Source organism: Astatotilapia calliptera, chromosome 1, assembly GCF_964374335.1.
Source record: "Astatotilapia calliptera chromosome 1, fAstCal68.1, whole genome shotgun sequence".
Taxonomy (NCBI): domain Eukaryota; kingdom Metazoa; phylum Chordata; class Actinopteri; order Cichliformes; family Cichlidae; genus Astatotilapia; species Astatotilapia calliptera.
In genome coordinates, this window is record NC_137422.1 from 8,003,045 (window position 1) to 8,019,289 (window position 16,245).

General features: G+C 40.6%; 1 protein-coding gene across 1 annotated transcript in view; it reads left to right on the forward strand.

Annotated features, from left to right (window-relative positions):
- nav2a (neuron navigator 2a) overlaps positions 1–16,245 on the forward strand; it is a 217,352-nt gene that overhangs the window by 169,301 nt on the left and 31,806 nt on the right. The window contains exon 11 of the mRNA XM_080304494.1: positions 7,139–7,261. Within this exon, the coding sequence (XP_080160620.1) occupies positions 7,139–7,261 (123 nt within the window). The remainder of the gene's footprint in view (positions 1–7,138; positions 7,262–16,245) is intronic.

A 16,245-nucleotide genomic window follows, 5' to 3' on the forward strand; every position in this document is an offset into this window, starting at 1 on the left:
GGGGGGGATTGCTGTGTGTGTGTGTGTGTGTGTGTGTGTGTGTGTGTGTGTGTGTGTGTGTGTGTGTGTGTGTGTGTGTGTGTGTGTGTGTGTGTGTGTGTGTAAGAAAGGAACTGTGTAGGTACAGCCATGTGGGTGTGTGGGCAGTCTTCCTCTGGGTTAACCATTATTCTCGACATCATCAGGCTATTTAACGATTAGCTCCATTCCAAGCATGTTAGCGTCCACAAAATAACAGGTTCTTCTGCACAAAAGTGGTATGTTTACCCAGAGAGGAGGAGCTGGCTTTTGGATTAGACCAGTAAACTCTCACACCTCAAGTCTTTGTTACCTCTTAAATGTTAATTAAATCTGAAATCACACGAATTACAAAAGGTGCTTTTTTCCCTCTCTTATCTGTATGGCACGCACACTCTTGGGGTTGATATTTCTCTGAGCTCCTGGCTTCCAACACAATGTCATTAAGGCTTATGGAATTTAATTTGTGGCCTTCATGGTGAAAATATTATTTGTCCCTGTAAGAGTGAACAATCCACAAAGATCTCTCTGTAAAGTTGCCCCTAATTAATTCTATAAAGTGAGATGTTCATAGCTATGAACAACTCTGATACAATTTCTACTTCTGCAACCAAAACAGTTAGAAACATTACTTGAACTAATTCTTTAACGCCTGTAACAATATTTAGTAGCATAAAATAGCTGTTAAATAGCAATATATAATAATTTATAACATGTTTTAATTTTCTCTTGCGCTTTTAATTAAAACATTTGTAGTGTTGGGGGAGTATGAACCAGTATAATATTCTGCAGCTGCTCTTTAGAGCTGTCCACGTCTCACATGCAGGCCAGTTAGTTTTTGGGACACCAATAACATTCCTGCTTTGAAAGGGATACCTTCACTGAACACGTGTCCCTGCTAATGAACACAAAACACATGAAGTGAGCCAGAGCAGGTGAGCTAATGCTAATCTGGACATTTGCTAAGTAAGCACAGTGAAAGTCACCTTGAATTTATTATATCAATAAGTCCCCACAAACATACAAATATTTGGGTCAGCCCCTAATTCTGCTAGAAGTCTCTGCCGGTTAAAAGGGAGTTCTTCCTTCCCACTGTTGCCAAAGGCTCTCTTGGTGGTCAAGAGCAATCAGTGGTAAATAGCCATAACAGTAAAACAATTTATAGCCAAATATAAAAAATAATTATTTAAAAGACATCAACCTCCACATTATATTTACTGGGGTCCAGTAACTGTATTTGTCTTTTTATCTGTTTTCAAAGCCTCAGGTATTTTTTTTTCTTGCTGTTTTACATTTTATGGAAAAAATATTGCGATAATGTTGGGAGGTAAGTCAACAATGAAAACAAGTTGCAGCTCTAGAAATGTCTAAGGAATCTACATTCTTGATTGCTTAGAAACGTCTTGAGACATAACAGGTAATTTATTTAGCATACACTCAATCCTAGTAGACAGGCAGTGTGACTGACGGCACCACTTTTACTATTTACAGTGGGGGGTTTTTATCAGTCACCAATCACCCCCACCCCCTTCTCTTTTTTTCCCTTTCGCTATCTCTGCTCATGGAAATGTGGGGATCTGTCTCCTTGGCTCAGGGCTATGTGGCTGATATACCACTCCCCCCACTCCAATTCTTCCCTCCTCTCCCTCCTCCAACCTTTACAGACAGACCCAACCTCCATTCAGGAGAGAAAAACATGTGGAGCAGGGGAGCGAGACTGCATATCAACACTGAGTTTTCACAGAGCAGGACACACTACCAAACAGTCAGGCTGCACCTTAGTATATACATGGAGAGTTGCTGGGTGCTTTGCATTTATCTCTGATATCACCAAACAGGTTTTCACCTGGTGATATCACAGCAGATCTCACACACGCACAGGACCAGACTTAGTAACAGCAGACAGAAGAAGCCAGACAGTAAAAGACAGTTGACATTTCTTTGGAGATTTTCATCAGCAAAGATCAACACACACCTGGACTTGTTTATTTTTCTTCGGACTAACTGTTTAACCATGTTCAAGGCAGACAGGTATGTCTGAGTGGAGTAGGAGCTGTAACTCCTGTTTGTTTGTTTGTTTTTTCCGTAGTGTGACAATATGGGAGTTAACTCCTGTCTGTACCATAGTGCATGCATTGTTAGTGAGTCAAATATATCTGCAATGTCATTTACCCACGACTCTCTCTTTCTGTTAGTTGCTTGACTGTGTAAACTGTACCTGGCTGTTCAGTGTCAGCCCATAAAGTGTCTTGTTTGGACACGTTTCTCCTGCTGCAGAGGGTTACAGGTTAACAGGCGTCTGAAACAAGAGGAGAGGCCCTCAGTTAGTTATTAGTGTCAAGGAGTAACTTGTCAATCAGGAGTTTTGCTTATGTATGTGAGTGGTTGTGTGTGTCACCGTCAAGGTGACTTTGTGTTGTGATGACGGATGCTTCCCATAAAGGGCAGCAAATCCCCCCATCCAAGTTGGTCCTTTGTCAAAAGAGAATCCCAGTACTTTCAGTGTCTGTGTCTTTTGTTGTTATGAAAATCAATTGCACTCAAATCATATCTGGGCTATGTTGTCTCTATGATTTTTTTTTTTTTTATTCTTAAACATATCCCATTAATTTGTTTGATATTTAGTAGTCCATGGGTCATTTGGTTTAATGTTGACAGTTTTATTTATTTATTGCTCAAAATGTTGATAGGCACCAGATGATTTTAAATCAGTAGCATCAGCATATGGGCCATTACCATGTTGTTGTTGTTGTTTGTTTTTTTTATCCAGGGTTAGTGCATCTGGACAAAGGGATGAAGCGCTAATTTATGAATTATGGGTAGCAAGTCTTGTTACCAAGCAGCAGGAGGATTTGTGTGGGTGAAACTGCTAATTAACACTAATTTAAAGACTAGGAAAATACTACAATTCTACATCTTGGATAATCTTTTCCACACAACAGACCGTTTTATTTGTCAGCTGTTATTAAAAACCAACAGAAATTAGAAGAGGTTAGACCTAGCAGCCAACAGCTCCCTTTTGGCACACCTGTCAGTTAAAGCAGTCGAACACCCAACTTTAAGCCTAAGTAGTGGATTGGATAGTAAGTACAGATGGACTGAAAATCAGAGTGAAAGAGAGAGGAAGACATGCAGCAAAGGGCCACAGGTGGGATTCAAACCTTGGCCGCTGTGTTCTAGCTATGCAGCATGTAGTTGCCTGCTCACGCACTGATCTACTATCCAGTTTATATCCAATAATATAATACTGGTATGTTCTCTGTGAATACTTTATGTATGTTTTTGTTTTTTAACCAGGCAGCCTTTTAATGCTGTTTAGCTGGACATGTTGACATTTGGCATCCTTGAGGACTGATTGACATTTGTGGCCTGCTTAGAGTGGCTCTTGAAGGAAATGCAGTTTTTGGACTTTCTGAGTTAGCTTTATTTCTCAAACCTGAAGGCTACTGCTGCATATCACTGCATTATAGCTCAAAAGGCACGGGATTTACCAATACCAGTGTTTCATGGTTACAAAATCTGATATATAGGCCAATATTTTTTTTTCTTTTATACACATGGAGCATGAACAGTTTTCCTTAACATTTATGATATGTGTGATTTGATTCATTACTAAGATAATATGACATTGCAGTACAAAAACAAATTGTAGACAAATACTAAATGCTATTAAAGTAATAACTGATAAACACTTGGTCTATAAAGATACATTGTCCATATCAGTGCAATCCTTCCAACCAATGCCTGCAGATGCCGGCCGCCAGAGGCGGAGCCAGACATTTGAAACACCCGGGGCTTAGCCCTAAAGGGTGGTATGCATGTGGGATTTTTTTTTTTTTTTGGGGGGGGGGGGGGGGGGGTTAGAAATGACTGAAAGATTAATTGGCTCTGTTTTGAGTTTTGTTCAAAAAAGAATGACTTCATATAGGGAAAAATATATATCACATATGCAGGTCACCTTAAACTAGTTTTTTAATTAAGCAGCAAGGCAGAACAAAATCAGGGCTGTATCAACACACGAGGACTAAACCCCAATTCAACCAGACCCAGAACTGATCCAGAATTAAAACAGGACTATAACAGTTCAAAATCAGGATTACTTAGGATTTAACCAAGACAGAACCAGAATCAGAACTAGATGATAGTAGAACTAAAAATCATCATAGACCTGCACTACACTTGTTTTTTTTAATTCTACCAAAGTCCACTATTTAGATTGAGAAAAGTTTCTATAATTATTTAGCCTTGTTGTGCAAACAAGCCTGCATAACTTAATAAATATAGAATTTGAAAAATAGCAAACCTAAAAAGAAACACTAGGTACGAGATACATGAGGACCTATGATACGGTGATACTTTTGGTAAACAACCATTTGACTAACATGTGTGTCTCACCTGCTCTTGTTCCATCTCTGTCCTGTCCTCATTCTCCTCTCTCTCCCTCTTTGTGCTGACAATCATCAAATATACAGATATTTACACACTCTTCAGATCAAAACACAAACACTTTTTTAATTGTAACATCAAATTAGACTAAATGTTTATTTTTTTAGATTGATAAATATAAAAAACATATTTGTTAACTTTAAGAGTAAAGAGAGAAACTATCTGTATTTCTTAATTGCAAATGGCACCAAATTGTATTCAAAATTGAGCCACACTTATGGAGCTCCACGATTCTTTTTCTGGTGTTTTGGTTGACATCTCTGGATTTTCCCTTTTTAAAGAAACAGGCTCCGTGTTTTGCCTTATATGCATCCACAGGTGTGCCACCAATTTACTCACATGGACTCTACTAACCTATCAGAAGCTTCTTCAGCTCAGAATGGAATCGTCTGGAGTTTCTTATTAATTAACAATAAACTTAGTGTATATGTACTCCTAAATTTGATGAAAGTGATAAAAAATAGACAGCTCTGTCTCTCTTTATTCTAACATTTAACTAATTCAAAAGATATTTCAATATTTATTTATCCAAAACAAAACAAGTTTACTCTAAATTGATGTTATACAGTAAAAAAAATGTTCTTGTGTTTTCCATAAAGTGTATGTAAATATCTGGTTTCAACTGTGAATGTACTGCTGTGTATTGAAGTTCCTCTTGTTTTGCATAGAAATATACTGAACAACATACAAAGCATAATATATAAAATACTACCTGAGTTTTTTCTTTGAAAGAAGCTCCTTATGTCCATTCTTGTATATCAGTGCATTACTGAAACCGATTTATTTAGCCGTGGAGGGTAACAACTGAAAATATGACATAAACACACATGTAAGCTAAGACTCTCTAAAGAAACAGCATTGTTGTTGTTCGGCTTTTCATTTCGCCATTTCTTGATTCACTTGAAGAGCAAGTAACGTAATATGGGTCAAGTGATCAGTTTGATATCAATCTTTCGTGATACATCGTCATATTTACATTATTTGTACAGTACGAATGATTTGCTTTGATACCTGGTCAAACTTCAGTTCTCCTCTGTCTGCCTAGCTCCGTTTCTCCAACAGCGCACTCGTAGGCAGCACCTGCCCCGCCCCGCTTAGTGCCTGAGCTCGGATCATACCAATATTAGGGGGGATTTACGCACAGTCGTAAATTCCCACAGTGTGCACTATGTGCTTCGAATATTGTGTGTAGTTTTTTGCTTTATACAGTTGTCAGCCAGGCATCTAACTATGAAAAAATTACACTACAAAAGACCCCGGGCTTCTGAAAAAACACCCCGGGCTTAAGCCCAGTAAGCCACCCCCCCGCTACGCCACTGCCGGCTGCCCTTCCCTGGGTCTGGTTCTTGTAGGGGTGTCTTCCTGTTAGAAGGGGTTTTTCCTTTCCACTGTTACCAAATTCTTGCTTGTAGGTGGTGTCGTCTGATTGTTGGTTTTCTCTGTATTAATGTACAATATGAAGTGCCTTGAGTGTTAAATACATTGAATTAGTGCATATTTAGTTTAGTTTTATCACTTGGCAATTCATAATACATTACTACCAGACAACTTTTAAAAAAGCTTGTATAATTCTCTCTTCTGGTTAAGAAAGTATAACATTTGATACTTTTCAGGTTGGTTACTTAGACACAGTTACATTTTCATGCTGCTGGGATACAGCACACAGAATCTGCTTTCGTGCTGATTCCATTTGAGTCACATACAAAGAAGCTCTGTCTGTACGAAACACTGTACTGTGTGTATACTGTATACACATTTAGGTACAAATGCGCGTTTGTCTGTGCGTGCAGGGTTTCCTCTCACCGAGATCTACATTGAGATAACGCATAACTGTTTTAGTGGTCGCGCTTTTGCTAGGCTTCTTTCTCTACTCACATCACTGCATACACAGAATCATCAAAACTTCAACGTTAAACCAGCAAACATCTCATTAAATTACACCCGGGTTAAAGGAGTCAATATTTAGTTCCATTAGGAAGCTCCTCCACAGGTAAATATTTGGGGAATTAGTTAGTGTTGTTTTAGTTTGAATGGGAATGTTTATGTAAGTGCTCATGGCCTCAGCGTTAGCCACAGGCTGTAACTGCTGCTCACTGAGCCTCCGAGGCCAGCAAGCAATAAATTGAGTCCTTTCAAATATAATTTTCCGTTACGAAATGAAGTGAATGCCCTACTTAGCCTGCACATATAAATACAGTACAAGTATTTTTAGCTTCTTCTAATGCTTAGTTACTCAGTCAATCATAATATTCCAGTCTGGTGCACTGATGGGCTCAGTATTGGTGATGAATTGCAATGTGCTTCCTGTAGACATAGAGAGCAAACTGTCTTCTAAGCAGTTTTTTCTTTTAAAGGCCACTGTTGTTGAACACTAGCCACATGAGAGAAATGTGTCCTTAGTTAGTTTGCTGTCTCCAGTGTTGATGTGGGAGGTTTTTGCTCTATTTAAGCCTGACTGATGAGAGTTTCACCTCAGCCAGAGAACTACATGGATGTGGCTTCCTGCTCAATAAGACATTTATAACAAAAGCAGCCCCAGCAAGAAGACAAGTGTCTGTTAAGTCGTCCCATTATCTCAAACAAAGTGGCGCAACCTCAAATCATCCTCTTTGAGGTCTGTAATTATATATGTCAGAGTTACTTATTTCTAATACGTTTTGGTTGTCTCTTGCAGCTACATGACTGATGGAGGTTTGGGATTGTACACTCGGCGCCTTAACCGCCTTCCCGACAGCATGGCTGCTGTTCGAGAGACGCTCCATCGAAACGCGTCATCGGGACAGGGAGATGCTGACAGGTAGGTCTGAAATATCTTACCTGCTTCTTCTCTTAAACTTCTCTTAAGCTGTGTTGCAGCTTAATATCTTTAAGTGATCAGTTCAACTGAGTTTCCAATCTATAGGCTCCATTTCTCAGGAGGCCTTTATACACCTACTATCGAATGCACTGAGCTTGATGTGTTTGTCTGAATGAAAGACACATAAATATAACTAGCCGGTCACTTGGCTCATGTCTCTGGTTGCAATGCTTTTTGCTTGTTTCCTGCTGTCACTGTAGAAAATGTAAATTTATTATCCTGCAAGTGAAGGTGGCATGTAGAGATATTGTGTTGTTCTGGGACAGGGAAATATTCAATGAGGTCATCCTGAGGTGTGGCACAAAAACAGTGCGTCTGAATGAAATTGCGAAACTTCTTGACCATGGGCTAAACAAGGTGTTTTTACACATGCAGGTCGAAAAATTCACTCGAACCGTGAAGGATACATAAAAATCAGTCTCTGATTAAACATTTGTTAAGGTGGCCTAGTTTCCGCTTCTTCACATGCATTTCAGTGAACGACTGAAAAGCAAATGCACAGTTACAGTATCCACTAGAAAATGTCTGCTTTTACCCATATCAATGATAAATAAAAACACACAGAGCGATGCACATTTTCGGGTGGATTTGATTATACTCGTTCAACTACACAGGACATAATGCAGCGAGCTTTACGGACACCACACCGCTAATGTACGTAAACTCATCCTAAACGCAAGTTTCTGTGTTATTGGGATATGTGGGCCACAACATGTAGTAAAATGAGAATATCGCTTGAATATTTTTATATCTGCGGGACTTTCTGAAGCGTCTCGTTTCAGTGCAAGTAATTTGGTGAGACATTGCCGTCTTTGTCCTGTCATCGAGCCGTAGAAGGATTTTTGTTTTCTGGCAAGTTGACAGAAGGAAATGAATGAAGGCTGAGCTGAAACCATGTTACCAGATAGTGATGGGGGTGGTGGAAAGAAAGAGAAATAGGTTGGGGGGATGGAATGAGTTTGTTATGAAGATGAACTGCAGAATGGATGAAGGTGGTAATGAGAGTAAGGGATAAATCGTGTGTGACAAAGGGGACTATACTATAGCTTAAGATGCGGCATTGGTCTTCTCAACAGTATCCCTTTGTCAAGAAAATGTCTATATTTGTGCTTCGGTGAAGTGTAGAAAACAAAAGCTTTTAAACCTTTTTAATTTCTTCACTCTTAAGTGGATGTGTTGTGTTGTGTTGCTTTGAGGGTTTCAAGTAGTCTTTGTCCATAAATCCTCAGGTGTGGCTAATTTCCTGTCTGCCAGACTTTTGACCTTCGCCCCCTTGCTACCTTTTACTCTGTACACACACACACAAATACACTGTCCTTCACATTAAACTGCTCCAGCCCTCAGGTGGGCCTTAAAACAAACTGTCCTCCTTCTCACCTTTCATCTGTCCCCTCCCTATCATCCTCCTCCTTCTCTCTTTACTCCATCTCTCCTCTCACCTCTTATTTTTCCTCTTCTAAGTTGTTTTGATTAGAGTGCAGCAATGAGAAGAAACTTAAAGGCAATAAAAAAGATAAGTCCATTTGATTTTGTGCTTTAATGTTTCCAGCCTAATTTTTCGGTTCAAAAGATTAGAGAAAAATTCAGATGGGCTTTCAAGAGGAGATGAGGTGACTGCACTCCTCCCGCCCACACCTCCTCGCCCCTGAAGCTTTGCCTGATAAATGTGCTTACCACTTTTACTTTGAGATTAATTAAGAGAGCTGAAGAAGCAGCTCATGAAATATATTAGCATAATAAACAGAAACTAGTGGAGCTGCAGGATAAAGAAGGGTGACTGGTTTTCTCTTGTATAAGATAAAGCCAGTTTAATTCACAAAAGGAGGGTTAACAGTGCAATTTGGGGCTGGTGGAGGAGAACCAGCACCTTACTGTCTCTGTGTGTGCTTTGTACAGTTTATTTGCGAGTGTCACAGTTGAACATGTGATCTTAGAGGTATGTTTATCTATATTTATTTACTGGGTATGGTTGCCACCAGGCTGTAGTTGCCTTTAATGCATTTTCTGGTTTACAATGCAGCCGAGCCTCCCAGAGGAAGTCGGGCTGGGGGTAGGTGTCTAGTGTTGTTGTGGCACCGGGGCAAAATGCTTGTGACCCCAGAACGAAGAGGTCACAAGCTTCAAAGGCCCGAGGTTCACAGTTAAGAGCGTTCCAAACGTCTTTAAGCTTCTGCGCTAAAACCCTCCAGATCAGGCCAGTGCCGGGCTAATAAGAAGTGAAGGATGCTGGAAAACACGGTATTGAACAGCATATTCTGACAACAGGGAAACCACACAAAGTAATTATGAGAGCGTCAGTTGTGGTCTGGCTGTTTGAAGTGCAAAAACTAGTTTGACCAACTGTCAGATGTATGCAAAGGAGAACATGGAAACAAAATGACTCATGGGAGAACAGGGCCTGCTATCCTGAGTGTATAGGCAAAGAAAATAGAGGCTAGAAAGTGTGTGTGTGTGTCAGTGTGTGTGTGTGCGCGCACGCGTGTGTGTGTGTGTGTGTGTGTGTGTGTGTGTGTGTGTGTGTGTGTGTGTGTGTGTGTGTGCGTGCGTGTGTGTGTGTGTGTGTGTCTGAGCATGCTTATCCCTGTCATTTATCTCTGTGGCCGGAGAAAGAGGAAGCTATCCATAATGGCCTGTCTTCTGCTTTGGCTTCTCTTTGTTAAAGCAGACAAAGGGATGAGGTCTTTGTGGTGTGAAAATGCTGTAGCAGTGAGTGTTACAGAGACTAACCCTGTGATTCCTGCATACAGGCGTTGGGGATATCATTACTCTATCTCAAATGAGGACGTGACAAAAAGAAAAAAAAACAAAGGATCACCACACATAACTCAGTTTGAGACAGTTTTCACACGAATCAGTATAATGTGGAGTCAGAATCCTGTTAATGATTTAGGGTTCTGCGAATAGGCTCTATGTTTGTCTTGATGGTGTCTACACAAATCGCCGTGGAAAACAGACACAATAATACATAAAGTCTCCATTTTTATTGATATATTATTTGTTTGATAGCTGAGAAAAATGAATTTATATTGAAATAGACCAAAGTATGTCAAAAACTAAAACATTGCTTGTAAGTACAAGCACAAGTGCTGTTTTGTGGCTGGGTCAGATCACTCAGATCATCATTGTCAGAGTGTCTTTCAATAAGCGCCTTTCCTAAAAGGTTTTAAATCAAGATCAGAGACTCGGTAGACTTCCAAAGACTTCAGAGAGTATGTGTATATGAGTTATAGATACAAGTACTTACAGGGAACAGCAAACAGGGTTGTCTTGTGATGAAATATAATTTGGATTATAGACTATTCCAACAACAAAGACACTGTAGTCCCGAGGTAACATAAAGAACAGGAACAAAGAAAGTGCTTGTTTTTTTTTTTTTTAAATGTCTGTGTATGTTTTACAGGCTTTGTGTGATGCTTCTTAAGAGCAGGATTACACTCATGTTTCAGAAGCTGTTTCTCAGTCTGTTACCTTTCATTGTAGATTTGTTTCCTTTGTAAAGTATTTTGCATTACCCTAATAAACTAAAATAAACTTACCACCTTTGACTAAGCCTTTATGCCTTTCAAGATATTCAGATCATTGTTAGAAGTACATCTAAATACTCCTCATTTATTGCAGTAATGCTTCAATAGGGCTCAATAATGCAAAGAAACACAGGAAGGCCTTGGTTTAATTTTTAGCACAGACTATGATGGACTGGATTGGCGAATTCCCACATTCATGGAACATCACTCTGCAGTGTGAATTGTGTAAGTCCACTGTGATAACTTGCCAGAGCTGTAAAATCCCTTCTCTTGTTAAGCTATTGTGCAATCTCTCAACATCTGTAACCCAGCCCGGTTGTTAAATGTTGCTGTTCTAGTTTCTGTCAGTATGGACTACCTGCAGCTACCTGGTCACTGGTAGCTCCTCTGATTTGCTCTTAATTGTTTATCCTGGGGGCCGAAACTCATGTCAGCTCTCACAGGGTGAGAAGCAGGACACACCCTGGACAGGTCACCAATCTATTACAGCGGTAGCACAGAAGAACTCAGCAGTTCATATTTGTCTTGAAAGTGTGGGAGGAAGCTGGAGTAACTGGAGAGAACACATGAGAGCTCTCTGGGTTTGAGCAGGTTCCCTGTTGGCCTGCTGAGCACAATTGTGAGGCAACCACTGCCTCACAATTGGCAACCACAGGCAACAAAGTCTTGTTTAATTCAATATTTAAATTATTATGATGCGTTTTCAAAGGACTTTATCTGCAATCCTATCATGCAAAAACAAATGTGCGTATCATGGACTTTGATACTTAAGAAATCTCTGATGATTTTATTTGTCAGAAAATTGGTGCCTATGTTTTTTGAAAGCACATTTGCTGGTTTCCAGTTTGTCTCACTGCGCTTCAGTCCCACCTGCATGAGAGCTGAAGTTGTTTAGAACATGCCCCGAGCCCCAATATCTTATCTCTCCTGTCTAGACTTGAGTAGGTTCCCTGTTGGCCTGAGGTAGGGGAAGAAAGAGCTTCAACTTATACCTCATAAGCTCTTTTCCTCAGCTACCAACAGCTGGCATGCCATGTGTCTCACACTTTACCTGTCTATCTCTGTCTGTCCTCTGTAACCCCACCTCCACCTGCTCTCACTGGCTTAGCTAAGTGAATGTGTGTGGAAGGTTTCCGAGCTCTGACTAAAATAATTGCTAGATCAGTTTTTACCTTTTCTTTATGACCCATGTTCCCTGAAACAGGGAGAATATGTTAACAGACATACATGGGCACAGCTGCATCTGGTCATACTTTATACTGTCTTTTCTTGGTCCTGCTGGTTGGCGTCATCAGCCTGTCACTGCTGAACACAGCTGCTGTTTATCAAGACTTAACTAACAGTAACCCATTAGTTTTTGTGTGTTTGTGTGTATGTTGGACCTCAGCTCCAGTCTAGATTATCAGAAGGCCTTGGTTAATGATGGCAAACGGGTGCAGGTTGCAGTAGTGATAGATTATCAGGATTAGGGAGAAAATGCTGCATGATTTTTTTTGTGCCATTATGTAAAATGTTGTGTTTGGAATTAAGTTAAAGTGCATTTTTTGTGAAAACAGTCTGCTTTGAGAGCTGAATTTGAGCTGCAAAGCTTATATAAAGGTTCCAAGGAATTCCACCAATTCCACCGTTATTAGAGCTTTTTCATCTTAAGGATATAATTTAAACTCCTTCTCATTCTTTGTTTCTGTTGATTGTCCAAGATTTTCATGTATAGCTTAACCCTGTAACGCCAGGTGTTACAGGGTTCCAGGTGTACAGGGTTAAGCTATCATGTTTGTTACCTCTGCATCATCAGTGTTTTATTTGTTTAAGGTAAAGATACTGTGAGCAATAAATTGAACAAAAAAACCCAGATGTAGCAGAAATGATTCAAATAAAAACTCATATATGCAAATTAATATTTAATTTCTCAACACACAAAACACGTCAGGTTTTTTTTGGTTTTTGGTTTTCAATTTTATCCTTCAGGCCTTACAGGATTAACATCTTTGACCCATTGGTGGTGCTAAAGTGCTCCAAGTGCCAAACATGAACCTTGGAGAAAAGAATCAGGAATGTCCCCAGTAGGGATGGGTATCGTTTAGGTTTTATCCGATACCGGTGCCAAATCGGTACTTTTGAAACGGTGCCGGTGCTCAAATGGTGCTCAAACCGGTGCTTAAAGAATGGAGAACACAAAATTGGTCCAAAAACCTCTCATGTTCAGCTGGTTTTTTGTAAAAAGATAACAATGTTAGCCTTTTCTGCAGCTATGGGGCATATATGGCATCACTCTTGGCTTTAAGCAGTGCTTAAACAATGGAAAAAACACAAACTTTGTCCAAAACCTCTCATGTTTAACTGTTTTCCACTTTTTCTTTGGTCATTTTAGCCTTTTTGGCCAGGGTGAAGGGAGTATCTGCCATCAAACAGGAAGACAGCCGCATGTAGCTATGATGAGGTTTGCTAGTTCACCTTACATGCATTAATGTAATAACGTGGTTAGCCTACTCAACGTAAATTACACACGAACAACATTAAGCTACTCGCCCAGAGAAGAACGGCTGCTGCTGCCGTCATCATCCGTCATCATTTCTGCTACACTGACAGGGCTAGGGGCCAGGACTCTCCTCTTCGTGTTTTTGGGGGATGTTGCTAACTCCGGGTCCAATAACAGGCAACCCACGCACAGTAGATGTGCTCGGTGTGAGGTCTCGCAGCAAGCTATCATACAGCGCATTTCTGGGCTTTTAAAAAAAACGCTATGCGTCGCCAGGTGTTTCATCGGATTTGAGGTGTTACCTCCTTTGACAGTATCACAGTATCAGCTTAAAGCACTTGTTGCAGGCTGCTGAGTTTGCATATTTTGCTGTGAAGTACAGCCAGACTTTTGACCGCTTCGCCTTGGACATTTTAATCTGTAGCTCTGCTCTAAAAGAACGTACGTACCTGGCCCCGCCTACTATCCTCGGAAACGTAAAATTATTGGCTAGAAGTGTATCACAGCTCAGGAAAAAAAAGCACCGAAATAAAGCACCGAAATGTGCGCTGCTTTTCGGTCTGGTTACTACCGTTTATGTCAGAACCGGTGCCATGATGGCACCGGACACCGGTACCCATCCCTAGTCCCCAGTGAGATTTTCTTTACTGTATGGTTCTAGACTGTAATTAAACAAAAGAATGAAAAGGTATCTGTAACTGCACACATTCACCCCGTGAGTTAAAAAGCCTCTCCTTTGTCTGCTCTATCCTTCTACAAATGCTCACTCATAGCACACAATAAGCAGCCAAATATTTTTCTCTCCAAATGTCCAGACTCTCAAAAAGCCTTCGACTCCCCCTCGATTGCTAAATGCTTTAACTGCCTCCCAGCTACAGTCATGCTAAAAGCTGTGCTCTGCTATATCCCAAGGGGGCAGGGGCTGCTCAAACCATGCAGGCCAGGCATTGCGGGGCTTCTGGGAGCCGTCTGAATCTGAAGCTGTTCGATGCAAGATGTGAGGTCAACTGTGTTTCCAAGTTAATGGTACTCCCACACACATGCTGCAGCTGGCATAAGATGCTATTCCGCCCACATGAGAAAAAAAAAATCTCTATTTTAGTCAGTTCAGTTGCATGTTCTTTTTTCCCTAAAAGTAAGACCTCTCCTTGACAGTTATTGTAGCTCATATCCTTAATTTTTAGTTTGTGTTAGGGGGTGAAATTGATAAATGTTGAGGGTCAATCGATGGGGAAGAGCAACATAATATGAGAAGAAAGAAACCCACAGAGACAGAGTCTTAAGAGAACTGATGTTTTTGTTGCTATGGATACTGCATCAGCAGAACACCAAACACCTACCCGCTGGGCACACTGACAAGCACTAAAGAGGGCGGGCGGGGCTGCTACTCAGGTAAATTCAAGTGTTCTCTTTTTGTCAAACATTGCAGCTCTAACAGCCACAATCGTTCTTTCCCCATCCTTCCACCCACTTTTTTTTAAAGTACTAATAGAGGGCAAAACAAAAAGCTTAATATGGGATAAAAGTTGCTGCCACAGGCAGCTGAACAAGCTACAAGTCCAGTCGTGTGGTTTTTTTTTAAGGAAAACAAAGAAGCCAGAGATGGTCCCTTGTCTCTGGTCCAATATGGAATCTGACCCAGACCAGGAGGTGATAATAGATGGGGAATGCAGATCAAAGGAGCATTAACTAATCTACAGCGAGTGGTTTGTGGAATCAGCAACACAGAGTAAGTTTTAACTCTCCATACCTTCCCTGAATCATATATTTTCCATGTTAGCTTGAATTCAGATGGGGAGTAAGGGAGTGGGGTTCGTGCAGGTTGCAGCTTTAAAGTATTAAGCTGATTATCCACGTTTCACCATGTGAGCTCAGGAAAAGCTCTGGGGACACGAGTGTGTTTCAGGTCTGCAGACCTGAAACAGACAGCATATTTTGTCCCATGATTCCCAAATGTTATCCTTCATTTATCCCAGTTGTATATTTATATAATAGATATACAGCTGATACATGTTAAACAGGAATGGGTTTTTTTGGGGGGGTTTTGTTTTTGTTTTTTTACATCAGCAGTTGTATTTACTGCACAGTCTTGCACTGCATGACTAATCGTTAGCTTAGATGGAAACCCAACCAAGAGCATCTGTCGAAAAACTAGAAAAGTGGGAGAAAAACACAAATGGTTCAAGAGTAAGAGAGAAGCCTCTTGAAAATGTTTTATTTCCTTAAAGTGGGTTATCATCTGTCATCTGGGGACTCTTTTAAAGATTTCAAACCAGATGAGTATTAAAAAAAAGGGACAGCTTAGGAAAAATCTGTTTTTATGTTGTAGCCGTCTTTTCTTTCTTTATTTATCCCAGCGATCCCGGGAGCCTGTTTCCTTAACCGATGGTCTACAGGCAGGAGTCACAGCTCTGTGCTTCATTCTAGCATTGAGGTGACAGTAGGTTAGTTTTGAGTGCGGTGTGTGTTTATGCCTGCAGACATGAGGAATTCCAAGTTTGTCACAGTAGTCTTTTAAATTTAGGGGGTTTTTTTGTCGCGTGTGCAGATGCAGCATGGTGGAGTCATGTGCGTGAGTTCAGAGATGCATGTCACGTGTGTGAAAAGTTTGTTGAGTTTTTACCGTGGATCCGGGTCAGTCTGTCGAATCTAAAGGAGTCTGTGTTTACACATCAAATAGAAAGAGAGAGAGGGAGAAGTCAAAGAGAAGCTAAGTGAAAGAGCGGCAGCCAGAGGGATCTACATGCTTTGATAAATTCTCAGAGTATAGATAGCAAATGTTTTCCCAGGACAGAAGACAATAGGACTAGACACCAAAGAGAGATGGAGAAAAAAATGGAGAGAGCGAGAGAGAGAGACATTCCTCAGTGTGTTGTCCAGTCCAGTCCAGTCCTGTCTTACAGGGACAGCTGTGTCATTTT